The 16395-nt window shown below is 39.4% G+C and overlaps 3 protein-coding genes across 4 annotated transcripts; 1 reads left to right on the top strand and 2 right to left on the bottom strand.

The window, feature by feature from the left end:
• Nucleotides 1–27: 27 nt before the first annotated feature.
• On the bottom strand, nucleotides 28–9032 carry LOC116199776 (nuclear cap-binding protein subunit 1). The gene is made up of 19 exons (XM_031530263.1): nucleotides 8837–9032; nucleotides 8565–8624; nucleotides 8411–8467; nucleotides 8210–8281; nucleotides 7449–7511; nucleotides 6843–7019; nucleotides 6219–6350; nucleotides 5492–5558; nucleotides 4824–5026; nucleotides 4199–4269; nucleotides 3508–3592; nucleotides 3333–3401; nucleotides 3111–3229; nucleotides 2560–2698; nucleotides 1911–2411; nucleotides 1085–1384; nucleotides 749–930; nucleotides 522–633; nucleotides 28–318 (listed from the first exon to the last, which is right to left on the bottom strand). Exons 1-19 carry the CDS (start codon nucleotides 8915–8917, stop codon nucleotides 208–210), a joined length of 2601 nt encoding a protein of 866 aa, XP_031386123.1. The 5' UTR covers nucleotides 8918–9032; the 3' UTR covers nucleotides 28–207.
• Nucleotides 9033–10036: 1004 nt separating this feature from the next.
• On the top strand, nucleotides 10037–11150 carry LOC116200378 (protein GAST1-like). Of its 2 annotated transcripts, XM_031531228.1 has the most exons (4): nucleotides 10037–10296; nucleotides 10412–10474; nucleotides 10571–10604; nucleotides 10708–11150. In XM_031531228.1, exons 1-4 carry the CDS (start codon nucleotides 10225–10227, stop codon nucleotides 10887–10889), a joined length of 351 nt encoding a protein of 116 aa, XP_031387088.1. In that variant the 5' UTR covers nucleotides 10037–10224; the 3' UTR covers nucleotides 10890–11150. The 2 variants fall into 2 exon arrangements, with proteins under 2 accessions (XP_031387088.1, XP_031387087.1); XM_031531227.1 differs by having other exon boundaries at nucleotides 10053–10296; nucleotides 10412–10604.
• A 638-nt stretch (nucleotides 11151–11788) lies between these two features.
• On the bottom strand, nucleotides 11789–15487 carry LOC116200377 (probable magnesium transporter NIPA6). Its single transcript, XM_031531226.1, has 9 exons — nucleotides 15066–15487; nucleotides 14917–14973; nucleotides 14560–14650; nucleotides 14301–14461; nucleotides 13957–14084; nucleotides 13582–13719; nucleotides 13055–13147; nucleotides 12556–12676; nucleotides 11789–12412 (listed from the first exon to the last, which is right to left on the bottom strand). Exons 1-9 carry the CDS (start codon nucleotides 15193–15195, stop codon nucleotides 12288–12290), a joined length of 1044 nt encoding a protein of 347 aa, XP_031387086.1. The 5' UTR covers nucleotides 15196–15487; the 3' UTR covers nucleotides 11789–12287.
• Between the last annotated feature and the right edge of the window lie 908 nt (nucleotides 15488–16395).

Below are 16395 nucleotides of genomic sequence, written 5' to 3'. Positions count from 1 at the left end.
TCTGAAAGAAGCTCCAGAACACCAAGAGACAAGAGACGGTACATAGCCATACGGGATAATACTTGGTTTGAAGCTCATATTTCGCCTTTTTCTCGGTCTTTAAATTCTCTCATTTACACAATCTAAAGGATAAGTTAAAGCTACAAGAGAGGAAAAGCACTAGAGTTACAACCACGTCTGTTATATTAAAAGGAAAAATTGATCGGATCAATATCCATTTAGAGGATGACCTAGACCAGAATAAACTGCTAGTCGGAAAAGTGGGTGGGCATTGTCCGTCAAGACCTCTGCATCGATCTTCTCAACAAGTGGCCATATCTGTGCCATTACACGGTAATTGGAACATGTAAGCATTTGATCAGAGTTAAAAAAAACACTGTTACCAAGCCACCCGCAGAAAGATCTTAATAAATTATCTTGGAAAAGCTTTGCTCAAATGAACATCAACAGGAAGAGCTGTCGAAACATATATTAGTAACTCCAGAAGCAGCAGCACAAAGAAAGACAAATAAGTGATTTACCTCAGAAGCATATTCCCTCGAGAAGGCCTTCACATAGCCCAAAGTAGACAAACACCACTGCTCCTTTTCGCCAACATTATAGCTGGTGCTTGCGTTCCCACCATTCGTTTGACTGAAATTGTAGAGAAAACGAACAGCTTAAAGATCTCATCGCATGTGTAAGAGAGGGGAGGGTAAAAGGGACATGGAGTGGAACTTAAGGCAGGGGACGTGGGGACGAGAGATACCTTTTCTTGGCTTTTCCACTCTCATCGTCCATCTCCATGGTCGATGACTCTTCAGTTTCGACAGCCATTTCTTCAGTTGCATGAATGGATTTCAGGTCCCTCAATTTTCCGGCTTTCGACGGGTCAGGAAGGCGATCCATCAGCACACTTGAGAACTTTTTATATAAAGTTAGGAACAAGGCCTGCAAACAATTTCGATAAATAGCACATCCATCCAAGCATGCTCGTGCAGACCTCCCATCATTAAGATTTAAATGCTAACAGAATCTCCAAATTTCAAGCAGTAATAGTAGTGATATTGAAATGTAGAAAATTAATGCCAAAATCTATATATACCTCGTTTTCAGCGAGCGCTCGAGCAAGCAGGGCCCCCTTGACCTCTAAACTCTCACGAATGGACTCTTCCTTCTCCTTTGTTTTCTCAGCATATGATTTCAAACGCTTCATTCTAACCGGGTTCTCGCCAAGGGCAGGTTCACCATCAACTAACATGAGCTTCGACTCAGAAGCCTCCAACTCCGCTTTTGCCTTCGCAGCAGCTTCTTCGGCCGACACAAGACTCGTGTTAAGAGACGATATCTCCTTCCTGAGGTCGGTGATGCGATTATATGTCTTGCTGATTGCATTTCTAAGTATCTGCATTGAGAGAGCATTACCAAATGACAAGAATAAAAATCATATAACCACAAACAAGAAGGAAAGACAAAGTTTCCACCTTTGTGTAATTACAGGGGTGGTTATACAATGGCGTCATCTTCACAGATTAATCAAAGAATAAAAAAAGAAAAAGAAAAAAAGATCCTATGATTTCAGATTCAGTTACTTGCACCCCACAGGAGGCACTGAATTTCTTCATTCATCTTTTCAAACTTCCCTGATTTCAGATTCTTATCATTTGCCAAAAGGATATGAATTCCATCATAACAGCTTCAGATTTTATTTAAAAAGAAGCCCAGCACTTTTTCAGTCAGCTTTCAGATATCAACATTCCCTGTGTCAGATTAGTACTCGTCAGACGATACGAAACTCTCTTGCTTCTTTTATCTATTTATATAGTTAAGCCTCTATAATCTGTACTTGCGCATCTGATTCCACTCCTAATAAAAAACCTGCTTCAGATAGAATTTCAACCAGTAGTAACAGAAAGTTTTAGTGGCTTTACCTCCCACGGACGATCTGTTGTATGAAATTGGTCGAGATTAACAGGAGAGAACACCCATCTCACAATGGCCAAATTTGATATAAGCCGGTAACCCATCATTCGATCAATGGCAATGGCTGTCATTTGGGCGTGATTCTTCCAATAGGAACAGATTTCCTCTATTAGAAACACTTGCCTATCCTCGTCGGGACAAATCTTCGCGATGACTTGCCCATATCTCTCTAAAATTGTTATCAGATGAGTGAAACTTTTGGATCCAATGTCTAATAGCGTCTGTAAGACCACTCTAAGAGTGATCTCCAAATTATGAGTGGGATAGACAGTATTTTCAACCCAAGAAATTATTTCGCGGGAAGTTTGCCGGGCTTTCACCATTTTGCAGAGTTCTGCAGAAAGTGAATGCTCTTCAGTCTTTTCACTCTCTCCATCCGTGCTGTACTTGAAGTTCGGGCTACCCTTGGGAGGAAGCAACTCTTCCAGGCCTGGGGCATTCTCAACACTCTATGGGAAGAAAAGAAGAAAAACACAAAAAGCGAGAGGCATCAATACAAAGATATGATTCATCTCGATCTTCAAATTAGATCTACATCTTGTTTAAGCCTATCCTTCTCGAAATCCAAATCAAAACAAGCTCGGAATGAATCGCTACCTGCTTAATTTTTTCCCAATATGATAAGCGAATCTCCCTCTCCAACACCTCCTGGACAAAGACTCGCTGGGGAGCCCACTTGGGAAGGTCTAGAACAAAAGCCCACTCCTCCCATGGCCAGATAAACTGGAAGTTGGATCTGACAAATTTAGTAGATATGTCAGAACTCTTTTCCAAAAAGTAACAGACGCCCAAGTAATTGTAATCAAATAGATATTCACTGCTCCAAGGACCAGCCCATTCCAAAGATTATATTTGTTGCAAGTGTCAACTGCAAATCATCCACATAACTATGGGCCATATACGATGCCTCAATAAAAACTTTTCGACTATCTGACCCATGATGTATACATGATCTAGGGTCACTCCTGTTTCGGTACTAATAGAATCCAGGAGAAACTTTTTGACTAGAAACTGGCCCGAGCCAAAAATGGGATGCAGTTGAATATAAGACAGCAAAATGAATGTTTATTATTTAGCGTTAAGTGAAAAGGCTAAATATAAAGCTTTTTTTTTTTTTTTAAGATGTTACTCCTATTATGCGAACTTACAGGTGGTGAGAAAACCAAAGAATGAGTCGTGTCCGGCATTCCATATCCAAATCGGCAATCCTGTCAAATAAAGCACGAACTGCACCAGCTACAACTGCAGGGAAGGCTCCAGGAAGAGCCTTATGAGTGAAGTCTTATATCAGAAATCTGTACTCGTGCACTCTCACAAGACAAAACTACTGCATCCTTTACTTAGGGGAAAAAGTCTGGTCTCATACATACCTTACATAGGTCAATTATGACCAGAGTGTAATACATTGGCTTAAATGGGGGATGAGGTAGCAAGAGTAACTGCAACAGCAAAAAACCACAAAAACATACAAAAGAAACAGGATTAAAAGCTTTGAATGAAAATTAGCCAACAAGAGAAGAAGAGAAGCATCTCAATTCATCATACCTGAGAGAATATTGTCTCTGCCATGATATACTCATATCTGAAGGGGACAGGCAGACCAACCATGAAAGAAGCACATTCCTTTCGACTAGCTTTGCATAAATCAATAAACAAAAATCAATAAAAGTAAGTCCAAAAAATACCGGGGACAGTTTATTTCCTTGGAAATTATAGAAAAGATGCCACATCATCTATCTGTCTACTAAACGGTCAGCAATCTGACAACAGCACTTCTTAACATTATTTTGGTCTCTTGCAAGATATAAGGACCCCATTCACCAACAAAAGATTATATTAATAATTATACAGATTGCACACATGGCAATGAAGAAGGCTTCCAATTGAATTAATCGAGAAACTTGTATTACAAAGATCTATAAGTATCAATTACAAAACAGTAGTTCAAGTCTTTGCAAATCCAAATCTGCGAGACCAAATAAGATGTGACAGCTCGAAAATATCATTCATTGATTACGAAAAATAAATCAAATTCATAATCACCTTAACTATAGCCAGGTCAAATATTACATAGGACTTGAGTTGACTAAAAACTGAAAAGAAAAAAAAAATAGTGGCAATTGATTGTCTTATTAATTAATGTGCATCAATAAAAAGGGACAAACTCACTGGGACAGTCACTAACAAAGGAAAAAAGGATCAAACTAAAGCGAAGATAGAACGAGAGTTTACAAACCATCCATTAAAGTAGAATAGCACGTCCAACAGATACTCTTCCACAATGAACCGATCTATTGGTTGAAGATCCTGCAAACCAGAAAGTAAGTTTACACTTCAAAATAATGAGTATCAGAGTGAAAGAGAGAAAAATAAAAATTAAAGGGCACATCAAAAGTTGTCATTAGTAAACTAGCAACTGGTAGCTAATTTTTCAAATACTAGAGGTATCATAGGAGCGAATTGGCATTTTAATTCCGTAAAAGAAATACATGACTATGCAAAAGGGAACATGACAACCAAGAAGTACGTCAGCTATTTTACATATTACACCCCAAGAGTAACAAGAAACATACACGAGTGGAAGAAGAGTAGCACAAACAAAACGACAACTGGTTATATGATGCTAGGTTTCTCCCCTTTTTAGGTAATCTTTTTCTTGCAAAATCATAAAATGTGAAAAGCCAGCTGCCTGTTAAGTACAACTTATGAAATAGATAAAGACCCAGGAAGTCACCATGGATAACGTTGATTAAATGCAAAACATATGCTCAGAGAAAGTCTTAAATTTTATAAAGAGAAAACTAAAAGAAGGGTCCGACCAACCCCTGTTCAAACTCACTAGTACTAAGTAGTTAATGTACCTCAGCTTTATTTGGTGGAAATATATTAAGCCTCCGTATTCTTTGAGGATATCTCAATTCTGCTTCATGCTTTTGTTTCCCGTAATTGGCCTCTGAAAGTGTTGAAGAAGGCAGATTGGGTTGTGAAGACGTGGCAAGAGGGTTGATTTCATGGGACTTTCCAGCGACCAGCTGAGCCTCAAATGAAAGGTGAGGTCTTGGAACTATCAAACAGAAAGAGAAAAAGGCCGCAATCAATATAAAGACTTAGTGTTAAAAGACAGTAATCTCAACCAGGTGAAAGAAACAATTGTTTGACAATTACCAGCATTCTAAGACCAGATAAAATTGTGTTTGCAACAGGTTTTTTATTTTTTATTTGACTCAAAAACACACTAATAGTTTAGACAAAATTACAATCAGTTCATGTGACAGTTCTTGTTTGGTGATAGAAATGATTTGAAACATCTCCGACTTAAGAATCGTGCTTTAATACCTTTTTTGAATTAGATAAGAAATATAATCTCAGAATTCAAAAATCATAACTAAAATTATTGAATCAAATTAAAAGGTAATTCAGCTGTTTCACGTGCATTGCCTCCAAAAGCTATCAGAAAAAACAAAGGAAAAGGGAAACATATGTCTAATCAAATGAGCTGCGAAATAAATATAGTGAAAAAGAATGTTACCGCTCTCAAGTTTCCATCCATTACTGGAGAGTATTTGAATGCGATCCCACAAATCTTCCAGGAAATCCTGAAAAGAAAAAAAATCACAGGTTGTACCCCAGTTATGGAACTTGAAGATCCAACTTTTAATAACATTAAATAATAAAACAAAGTTATGCATCAACAGCAAATCAGTATTCAATATCAATCACACAAACAATAAATGAGAAAATTTCCATTGCTTATCACTCTGACAAACGACACAATTCCCAAGAAAGAAATGAATCAATTCCACAGACAACTATATGTTGCAACCTAGTGAAAATACTTTTCCAAATGAGGCATCTGCAGAAGAATCTCTCTTTGTAATTTCCGGTCTTCTTTCTACGTTGTAAACTAATTCTTGCTTCATGCTTACAATCCATTACTAGCATGGAAAAAGAGGCTTGCCAGTTATGCTATCATCTATCAGATTACTTTTCCTAATAGCAAGGAAAACTATTAAATCCAAAATTTCCTTTTAACCAGTCTTATGCAGAACTGCATTACTAAATGAAACTAACAAATGTGCCACTGTAGACTCTATAAGATCTGTTGTTGCCTGTTAAGTACCAGACCATAATAATACACTTCTGGGCCCATTCAGAGAGCCATAGCAACAAATCTCTGTGGACAAAATTCATTAGATCCGGAATTTAAATTCAAAATGTTAACAAGTGTATCTCAAGGAACAGGACAGTGAATGTACTTTCTCCTTAAGTGCTTCCTCATTTTCATCCTCAGCCTCGAAAAAGCATAAACCTTCATCTGATACATGTTTTCTGATGCTCATATAGGCTTCTATGCCAACCATGACTCTCTCAATTTCCTCTGGAACTTGCTGCATGCAAAGATACCTAAGTGAGAATCAGATAGAGGCACAAGCAAGAGCACGATTTCCAAGGCCTCTATAATCAATACAAAATGGTCTAAATCAAGAAACCAGAGGATATTAATGCAAGGAAATACTGAAAAACATGTAAACGGCAGAAACAAATTACTGAATTAATGGCCTAGAGGATCGTCTAGCTTCCGGTCTACACACCCTTCCACTTGAAGATTGACAGAAATCGAATTTCAAGGTTAACCAATTGTGATACTAAAAGCAAAGCCAAGCTAATCGAGCTTAACAGGAACCAACATAACTGTGCAATATTTGAACCAGAATGATCAAATGTTCTTGTCTTAATGCTCTTTCTGAGGCATGAATGCAACATTTCACGAAAAAATCAGCTAATCATGTGTAATAGGATCCCTATCTTGTATAAAGAAAACTCATGGCATAAATCTGAAGTTGAATATGAAATCAGTCAAGGCACAAAGTTTTATGTACCTCCAGAAGTTCAGCTCCTCCCCATGGGAGACAAGATAAAATACATCTTATGTAGAAGTCAGCTTGTGCCTGCCAAGAGGGATTTCCTTTCTCCTCATCCACAGTAGTAGCCGCTGAGGATAGTAATGATTCGAAAACCACTACCAGCGAACTTGGTTGTAATACTTTACTGCACATCTGTGATATGAAAAATTACTAAGTTTTTAATAATCTTTGGCGGATATTATCCCACAGGAAACAGATGAAGAACCCACAATGGACAGACTATGCCGCTGGAAGATTCTTTTGGGGTTTGTTTCGTTGCCAGAAGCTCATTTGGTAAATGTAACTTAAATGCCGTTCTTACAAAGAGGCATTTTTGACAACTCCAACCATCCCTTTTTCACTGGAAACAGCATGTTCAGTATTGTCAAAAAAATTGTGTGGGTAGTGTTATATATTGGTAATTCCCTCCACACACTCCCCCCAAATCCCCAACCAAAACAAAGAAATGGTTATACAGCAAAACAGAACTTCCAACAAGTTTTTTTTAAGTATTTCTTCTTAGCCTGTGATTAACAAGACAAAGCCAGATTAAGAGTCTATTCAAGATGGAAATATACATACCAATACAGTCAGAAACCGCATCAAAATACGAATCCTGTCGCAATTTCCAGAATCTAATGCATCCTGAAATAATCCAAAAACAAAGTAAAAAAACAGAGCTGCCTAAAATGAATTAGCTGTTATTATTCAATGAAAAAACACTACATATCATCTAATTCCAATAAAAGACATCCATCAATATTAAGACCATCGGTCAATTTTACGTGGCACAAAAATAAGAGATTTATGGGGTGGGGGAGGAAGGCAGAAATTCAGTCAATTTGATAGGTCTAATCAATATCATTAAAACCCAGAGCTCTAACTTGATTAGCAGTATCTATTTTGTTATTGGTGCACATCACAATCACACCTTTTCTTTTTTCCCTTGAAGGATAAAGACAATATTTGATTGATCCAAAAGGACACTCAGTAATTGCCAGTACGATCAAATATACATATATAACACAGAACTAAAACTCATATAGAACTTAGTAGGGCTTCAAGAGCATAAAAGCGAGCCAATCATGTCCAAGAACTCGTGCAAGCTAATCTTTGCTCCCTAATGTGCCAAAACTATAAGCTCTTATCCATCTCTCTGGAAAGCTAACATCCGAATCCTCTATACATACGAAGCCATCCTATTCTGCTACCACAACAGTTAATAGGATCAAATACAGAAGTAAATTCTGCTTGACGAGCGAACAATTTCTATATCAATGTTGACCTTGAATACTGGAGAAATGTAAGGTGCAGCAACATTTCTATTAGTGGAAATTGCTTACCTGAAAATTTGTCTGAGTTGTCTCCACTAATTTCTTAACAAACTCCTCGTTTTCCAAATTCAAGAGCCCGACCTGTTGATAAAAATTTAGAAGCGAGAACAAAACAAGGTCATGTGTCACTTCATACATTTCTCGTTCACAACACAAAGAAATCCAACAGGGATGAACCAGAAGTGTGAAAAGATGTAAAAGATACCATACCACTGTACCGTATAGAGGAATCTTGTGAGGCAATTGCTCCGCACATTGCAGAAGGAACTGCAAAGACGAGAGGATAATTAGTTTCAATTCCGTGATTCCATTCAATTATGCATTCTTTTGTAAGCAAGCAATATAAAATTGAGTGAAGATTTACCGCCAAAAGTTCATCTGGTGAATGCTCAAGCTCTCGCCGAAGCGCAGCGAAGCAAGTCTCCTGCCAATTCAGGACGCGAATAAAGTAAGCAGCTATACAATAAACACCTAGTGGAGCGTATTCACGCGAGCTAGGTTTTCTAACTAATCAGGAGCTCATGAGAGCTCCGAGCTCAGCTACATGTGAGGTGACAACTACGCAAACTCTGCAGAGAAAAGACGCAGAAATGGAGGGCGAAATAGAGAGAGAGTCAGGGGGAGAAAGGGACTGACGATGTGTTCCTTAGGATCGGAGCTGTTGTACTCGGGGCACTTGTCACCGATGCGCAGGAGGAGGCTCCTCCAGCTGCTCATGTTCTCCGCGCTATTCGATGCCGGTTGACGGAAAACTTCGCCGGAGCTACGCCCAGAGGTAGAGAGACACACAGAGAAGTAATTCAGCAAAGCTCAGAGCGGGATTTTCAGGGTTTATGGCTGACAGGTTGAAGAAGACAATAACAACCGGACTGTACTTCAAGCCCTAACAGAACCAGTCCGGCCCGGCCCAATTATTAAGGGCCCATCCATAAGGTCCTCAGGAAGTGGGCCTGGGCCTAATTTTTTATGAGCTGGACCACAATTACTGACAATTCTTTTTTTTTTTGGTTACTTCTAATTATTTCAGTGAGATGACAAGATAATCAAGACTGATATTCGCTCATGCATGGCCTTTGCCTGCCTTGGAATGTTGACAATAATACAGGAGATAACTTGACTGAAGTGACGAGGTAGACATCGAAGAATTCATGGCTTATAGTACAAGATGGAACTGAATAGAACTAAATTATCTGCAATACTCACTCCATACGGATAGAGCGCAGAACTTGATATTACTAAGAATTCCAATGTAATATTTTCGTACAGAAAGCGGGGTATATCTCCGGTGTCATCTAAGACCACCTTTACCTGAGTTGTTGTTCACGGGGTCGAATGAAAGTGAGCTGAATTGAGTTGAGTTGAGTTGAATTGAATTTGCACCAAATTTCTAACATATAGATGGGTAGAGCAAGTTGGGGGCGGAGAGGCAATGAATACCTTTGTCCTCTGTACTTTCCATTTTGCTGCATAGGCCACATGGAGGGACCCTCATTTTCATGACTCATTCAGTCACAAGAAAGGAGGAGAAAGGCATGGGGGATGAACATGTAAAATTGGCCCACTCTTTCAATGTCCCTAGTTGCTTATCCCATGCACATGGCTGAATAGATAGGCACCCTCAATGAGGCCAACTCTTTCGCTTTATTCCCCGGATTTGAGATTTGGAATCATTGTACCCCATGCGGTACTCCGCACGTGCCATTCCCGATCCTGTCCATTCGTCTCCAAATTCATACGGCCTTAGACGATCGTTCGATCTCGGTATCGTGTGAGATGAGGAGACAGAGCAAATGCTGCTCAACTGAAAAAGAGGGGAAAAAGCAGAAAAACGAAGAGGGAAATGGGGAAATATGTTGTGAGGGCAACAAGCAACCAACATGCATTAAACACCAAAGTGTCAGCAAGTTGGGACAAAGAAGACACATCCATCCACTGCCGGCAGTCTATAAATACCAATTCATCTCTTCCTACTACCATCACCAATTCACTCCATCATCTTCCTTCTGTCCTTTTGAGCTACTGCCATGGCTAAACTAGCAAGCCTTCTCATCCTCAGCGCCGCATTCCTGCTCGTTCTTCTGGTGGGAGAAACCAAGGTACGGACTCGGCCTGAGGAGCTATGGTCGAACCCCGTTAAATCCGTCTCGAGGACTTTTGGAAACAAATAATTGTTTTAAATATGATCTAAGAAAAGATTCAATGTTTCTGTAGGCCTCGGGCTTGGACGCAACCGTTGCCGAGTTTCAGCTGCAAGGACGACGTGAAGACCAGATGGTAAGCCTCTTCATCGTTGGGGGATTTTTCGTCAACCGGGACCACAACATACATTTTCTGACTAAGGTTTTCTCGACTTTTTCGGTGATATTGCAGTACGGTGTCTCTGAAGGCAGCCTCCATCCTCAAGGTTAGGAAAGAGCTCGAAGTCGGAATCTTTTATATCTTGCAACGCATATAACAAGATCTTTAGGTGTACTTACTTTCTGGATATATCTCTCGTGCCGGTGCAGATTGTGCTCCGAGATGCACTCACAGGTGCTCAGCGACCTCATACAAGAAGCCGTGCATGTTCTTCTGCCAGAAATGCTGCGCGAAGTGCCTCTGCGTGCCTCCCGGGACCTACGGAAACAAACAGGTCTGCCCCTGCTACAACAACTGGAAGACCAAGAGCGGCGGACCCAAATGCCCCTGAAGATTCCAACATCGATCATTACCCAGAAACTTGCTCGACATTCATACAAATCGACTATATCTTCTATACAGCCGCCTCGCAAAGCCGAGGCATATAATGTTCTGCTTTCGATCTCTCTTTCCCTAACTGCTTATCTCGATAATCTTGTTATGATTATGAAGGCAAGGATAACTCTTTTCAGTAAAGTGTACCTTTCGCCGCTAGAATCTTTGGCTATCAAACCTGCTACACCTCTTCTTGCCGTGAACTTTCATAACCTTCTGAGCTCGGTTACCTCGTATATGAATCTTTCGGTGTTCTAAAATTGAGATGTACTGACAATGTCAACTGGCTGAGCCTGGGATATAGAACAAAGACGATGCATAGGAATTCCACTGCTTGATCATGGTAGAAGTAAACATCTTGAAAAACACTCCAGATCTCGACCATCAGCAGAGGACGAAACTGTTGGAGGTTGTCTACTGAATTTCATTGATCTCAATCAGGGCATAGCAGAGATATTTCTCTGTGATTTCTATCTGCTCCTCTCACTTGGAATTGGTGATTTCCTTTCGTTGATGTAATGTAGTTTCGATGGAAATTACAGATCGAATAAACATTCCACCCTAAAAAATTATCAGATGACTAAATCCGGTAAGATCAATCAGACAGACAGCATGAATTTTTAGTGTTCTCCACGGATTCTTTCGTTGATGGTAAACACAGGTACTCGCCGCACACTGCGTCAACCATTCGCTTCGGTGGAGTTTAGCATGTATACATGACTGAAACAAACCACCCCCCTTTTAAAGCTTTTATATCTTAATTACTGCTTATTCTCATTCACAGGACGAATTCCAAGAAGAACGAACAAATTTCGTGTTCCTCAATTAGAGGGAAATACGAAACAAGAAGCAGACTACTGAATCAGTGAAAACTATTTGACAAACCATTCACAGCAAGAGACATTGATCATTGGTTCATTCTTTTCCATTGCTATGGACATCGAAAGAATTGAAGAAAGCATGCCCACCATATAGAAAGCACGCCCACCATATAGAAAGCACACTAAGGCCACAGAAACACAAATACAGAGCACACTAAGCTATGCACTCCCTTAATTTCTGTATCAAATCGATCCCCTTTTTCAGGGGCTCCTTCTAGAAACCTTCCTCGTATGATCGGCTCGACTATAACAAATATTCACAATGAAGGCTAAATGTTATTTACTCATTCCCAAAGCAGAATTGACGATATGATCTGAAGCCAGTACTGCTCTTATCGACAACTCCCCCATTACCAAATTGTGAAGCCAGTCTTCTGATCTCGTCCAGGATTTGTGCAGGGAAAGCCATAGAGGGAAGACTTCTCCATAAATTGTCCAATTCTCAGTTTCCGGATTTTTTTCCCTCGGAAATACTAGTATGGCTCTTGTTTCCTTGAAGAAAGCTGCTCACTTGAAGGAGCTTCTTCATCGTATTTAGAGTCTCCATTTCCACTAAACAGGCGGGCAGATAAGGAAGGAGAAAGAGGTGTATGACTTCCTGCATTTATTCGCACAACATTCAGCAGTTAAAATCCATAAAAATTATAAATTAAATATATCAAAAGCAGTCTGCAAGTTAAAACCAAAAGAAGAAGAAGAAGAAGAAGAAGAAGAAGAAGAAAAAGGAAATCCATCTCGAACCTCTGAACGACGAGTTCCTTTCGTAGTCTTTTGTTGAATGCAACAAGATGGTACCAGACAGCACAACGATGAAGCCACATATTTCTGATGCGATGCTTCCCCCACTCTGTCCATCCCAATCCTGAATCCAAAACATCCGGATTTGTCTATCGTGAATATGTGACTAGATCAGTTTTATGTTTTTAATGTTCATCGGAACAATGCAACAAGGCCCTAGTTCACTTCCCTTGTACATTAGATCTGGGTTAAATTAATAAAAAGTATAAAGTGGTTCCTACAACACGAATGAAAATCCTATTAGTTGCATGTTGTATTAATGAGGTATGGTTCCCGCTGATTTATTAAGAAAGCACTTTTGGCAGAGGCAAGGCTTTATAGTCGAGCAAGTTAAGTTATCCTTTTGTAGCAGAGATAAGCTACTGATGCTACTTCTATTAGGAAAATTAAGAAAGGGAAAATAGTAGGAAAACAAACAGCTACAATGGTATAGATTTTATACCTTGAACATTATAACACTGGCAAGAATGGTCAGAGTCGTGAACATGACATAATATATTGGTGACACAATTGCTGTGTTGAACGTGTCGAGCGCCTGAAACATAGGAAGTCATGATGCATCATATAAATGCAAAAGGAAGCAGTCCAACAAGATCAGCAACAACTTTGCATATACTTCAAATGGCAACTGGGTTCATAAAGCGGGTCTTCTCTCTTTTTTGATAAAAGAAGAAACCTCGTATCTCAAGAAACAAAAAATAGTTCTCTTTCTGACTAATTAGTGAGCTTGGTATCACTGGAGAACAGCAGGCCGGAAGACGTAACTCGTCGAAGGCCCGTTGATGAAAACAATTTCAAGAGCAGATTCATGCATACGAAAGTATAAAGGAGTGGAAGGTGTCAAGAAAATAAGAAGAAAAAGGAGGGCAAGAACCAGTTTTTCTGCACTATTTCATGAAAATGATGAAAATTGCCTGATAGATGAGGAAAATGGAGCTGATAAACCCATGCAAAATTTAACTTAGTGACCTTGTTAAGATAATTCATCTGCGTGATGACGCAAGTAGCTACAACCAACATGAAGAACCAAGTCTCCAGGTATATCAACTGGTTTCTCCCTTCGAAAGTCAATCTCAATGAAGTTCCCAGGGCTTTAACACTCATCACCTGCATAATGGTCACAAAGAGTTAAGATAAATACAGCATCGGGCTAAAGTATGGTGGCATGTCCACTTCTTTCCTTTTTGCATGAAAAATTTAAAACTTAAAAGGGTAAAGATTCACCAATACCTCTAATACTTTTTGCTTCACTAAATACTTCAGAAACTTATAACACTGTTTTTTTCTAGTATGGTGTAAATCCAATGGAATCTGACCAATGAACAATTTGGGGATATGATTTACCGTAAGGGAGCCCATTAACGAGCAAATGCCAGTGAAAACCATCACGTTTGTGTGGCCACATCGTGGACTAAAATGGAAGATGAGAATGAAGACCAACAGAACAACGGACCCCACGTAGAGAAGGAAAGCTGAAACGGAACAGACGGGGCAAAAGAATGTTGAACATCAATAAGGGTAATAACTAATCTCACGTCCTGTCCAAAGAGATGAAACTTTAGAGAATGAAACTACCATGTAGACCTTAGATAGTCTTGTACGGTGATGACCTCTTTCCTTTCATCGTCATTCCCATGGGAACCTAACTGACAGTATTGAAATGAGATACCTGAGGAAGAAAACTTTACCTGGTTGAGTCGCCATAACCCAGATCTCTTTAACTGAAGTTATAGGACGCTCTTGTGGTGCGTGAATTACGATTATCACGGAGCCAGCGATGCACATCAAGCAGCCCAACATCCCGAGCTTGTGTAGCCTTTCCTTCAAGATGAAGTGAGCAAGAACGGCACTGAAGAACAGCAAACCGGAGGTCATTAAATTGAACGAATCAAAATAAATAAGGAAAGAAATGAATGAATTGATAGAGTAGACTCAAAGAAATTACACCTGACAATGATACTCAAGGCACCAAGAGGGGTAACAAGAACTGCTGGGGCGAATGCATATGCCACGAAATTTGCGACCTCCCCGACAATCACTACATCAGAAATTTAGACAGCAGAAGTGATTCTGCAGACAGTCAGCAGACAATTTATTGGACGTAATCAAACAAGAGATAAAAATTCCAACTTCCAATGTAATCAAAATCAAGCAACTGAACAGAAACTGAAGCAAGAAGAAATAAGAAAATCCCAGCAAGAAAAAGATAACAACGTCAAGAAACACCCACAATTCTAAACCCAATTTAGCATTTTCCCGTGCTAATGATTGACAGAGGCAGACAAAGAACCCCAGAGAGCTTACTTGTCACCATGCCCAACCACCAGAGAGGCTCCAAGAGGTACGAGAAACCACCGACACCTGCAAGACAACACACCGAAAAAAAAAATTCAGAGGAGAGCCCGTCACACCCAGAATATATCGGGAAGGGCAAAGACGAAACGAATTTTTACCGGCTCTGACGCCGGAAGCAGCAGCGGCACGGCGGAGGCCCTTCTTCTTGATGATGAAGCTGGCGCCGATGAACCCGCTGGAGAGCAGGGCCAAGACAACGCCGGTGATGTTGTCCGTGGAGAAGCCCATGTTTGTTTTTGTCCCGTCACCTTGTGGCCACTCTCTTTCTTCTTCTTACTCTTCTTGGCCGCCTCCTCATCGGAAACTTTGTCCCGCAGATGGGTTCTCAGGGGTCATCGGAGTGGTCGTCTATGGCGTGCAAGGGACTGGGGATCGATGATGGATTGACTGATGATGATGCGGGTCGGGTCTCCAGCCTGCTTGAGGGCCGCCCTGTTGCTGCGCCTGTAGCTGGCAAATGATAGGTTGGGCGGGCAGAGAGAGAAATCTCAATCAACGATGTATGTCTGTTGACTCTGTTCCGTGCCTGTATGTACGTGTATATATGTATATGTACATACATTCAGCCGACGAAAAATACAACGTGTGAAATCAGAAATTGAAAAGGGCCCATTTATAATACATTTTTTTGTCATTATCATTAATTAATGAAGATCATTATATGTGGTCAAAAATATATTGCTAAAAAAATATTTTTGGTTGAAGATAATGCATTGTGGACCTTGCAAATTTCCATATACTTGTTTATCTTTTCATTCTTTCCGATTTTTTGAAGAATTGCTCGATAATTGATGTGGAATTTTGTAGTTGGGATAGAATTCATATTGTATTTTCAAAAAAATATAACGAAAAAAATCTGAAGACAGCTGAAACAAATAATACTCTCACCATGGATTCATGATAATTCATAGCAGCCGTACTAAGTCAATGTAATTAACATTTTATCTCTTTGTAAGGATATTCATGTAAAGAGAACCATTTGTTTGGGCTTGGTTTAGGAGCGTCATTGTCGATGTAAAGTGCTGAATTATAACTATTGACAAATAAGTACTAATTTTATAATAAGATAAAACGTTAAGGAAATAATAATTTAAAATTTCTGAAATAAAATTGATGCTTAAGATAAAGAATAAGAAAAAATAATTTTCATAAACAGTTATTATTCTGTTGGAGAAAATTACATTTTCAATCATTAAAATTAGCCAAATCATTATTTTGAATTAATTTACCAGATATGTTTTCTTCTTAAATTCCACTTAAAAAACACTTATTCAATCTCCATTGCACTTCAAAATGATGTTCACATTTATGAAAATTGCATTTATACAAGCTTAAAAATGGGCTATTGATTTTTTTAAAGAGGGTCATTCAATGGATGTCAAAAAGATACGCCACACCAAAAAAAAAATCTTTTTATTTTAGGGGAAT

This window comes from Punica granatum, chromosome 3, assembly GCF_007655135.1.
Source record: "Punica granatum isolate Tunisia-2019 chromosome 3, ASM765513v2, whole genome shotgun sequence".
Classification (NCBI taxonomy): Eukaryota; Viridiplantae; Streptophyta; class Magnoliopsida; order Myrtales; family Lythraceae; genus Punica; species Punica granatum.
Note: the sequence above shows the minus strand (reverse complement) of the source record. Positions and strands in the feature narration are given on the sequence as shown.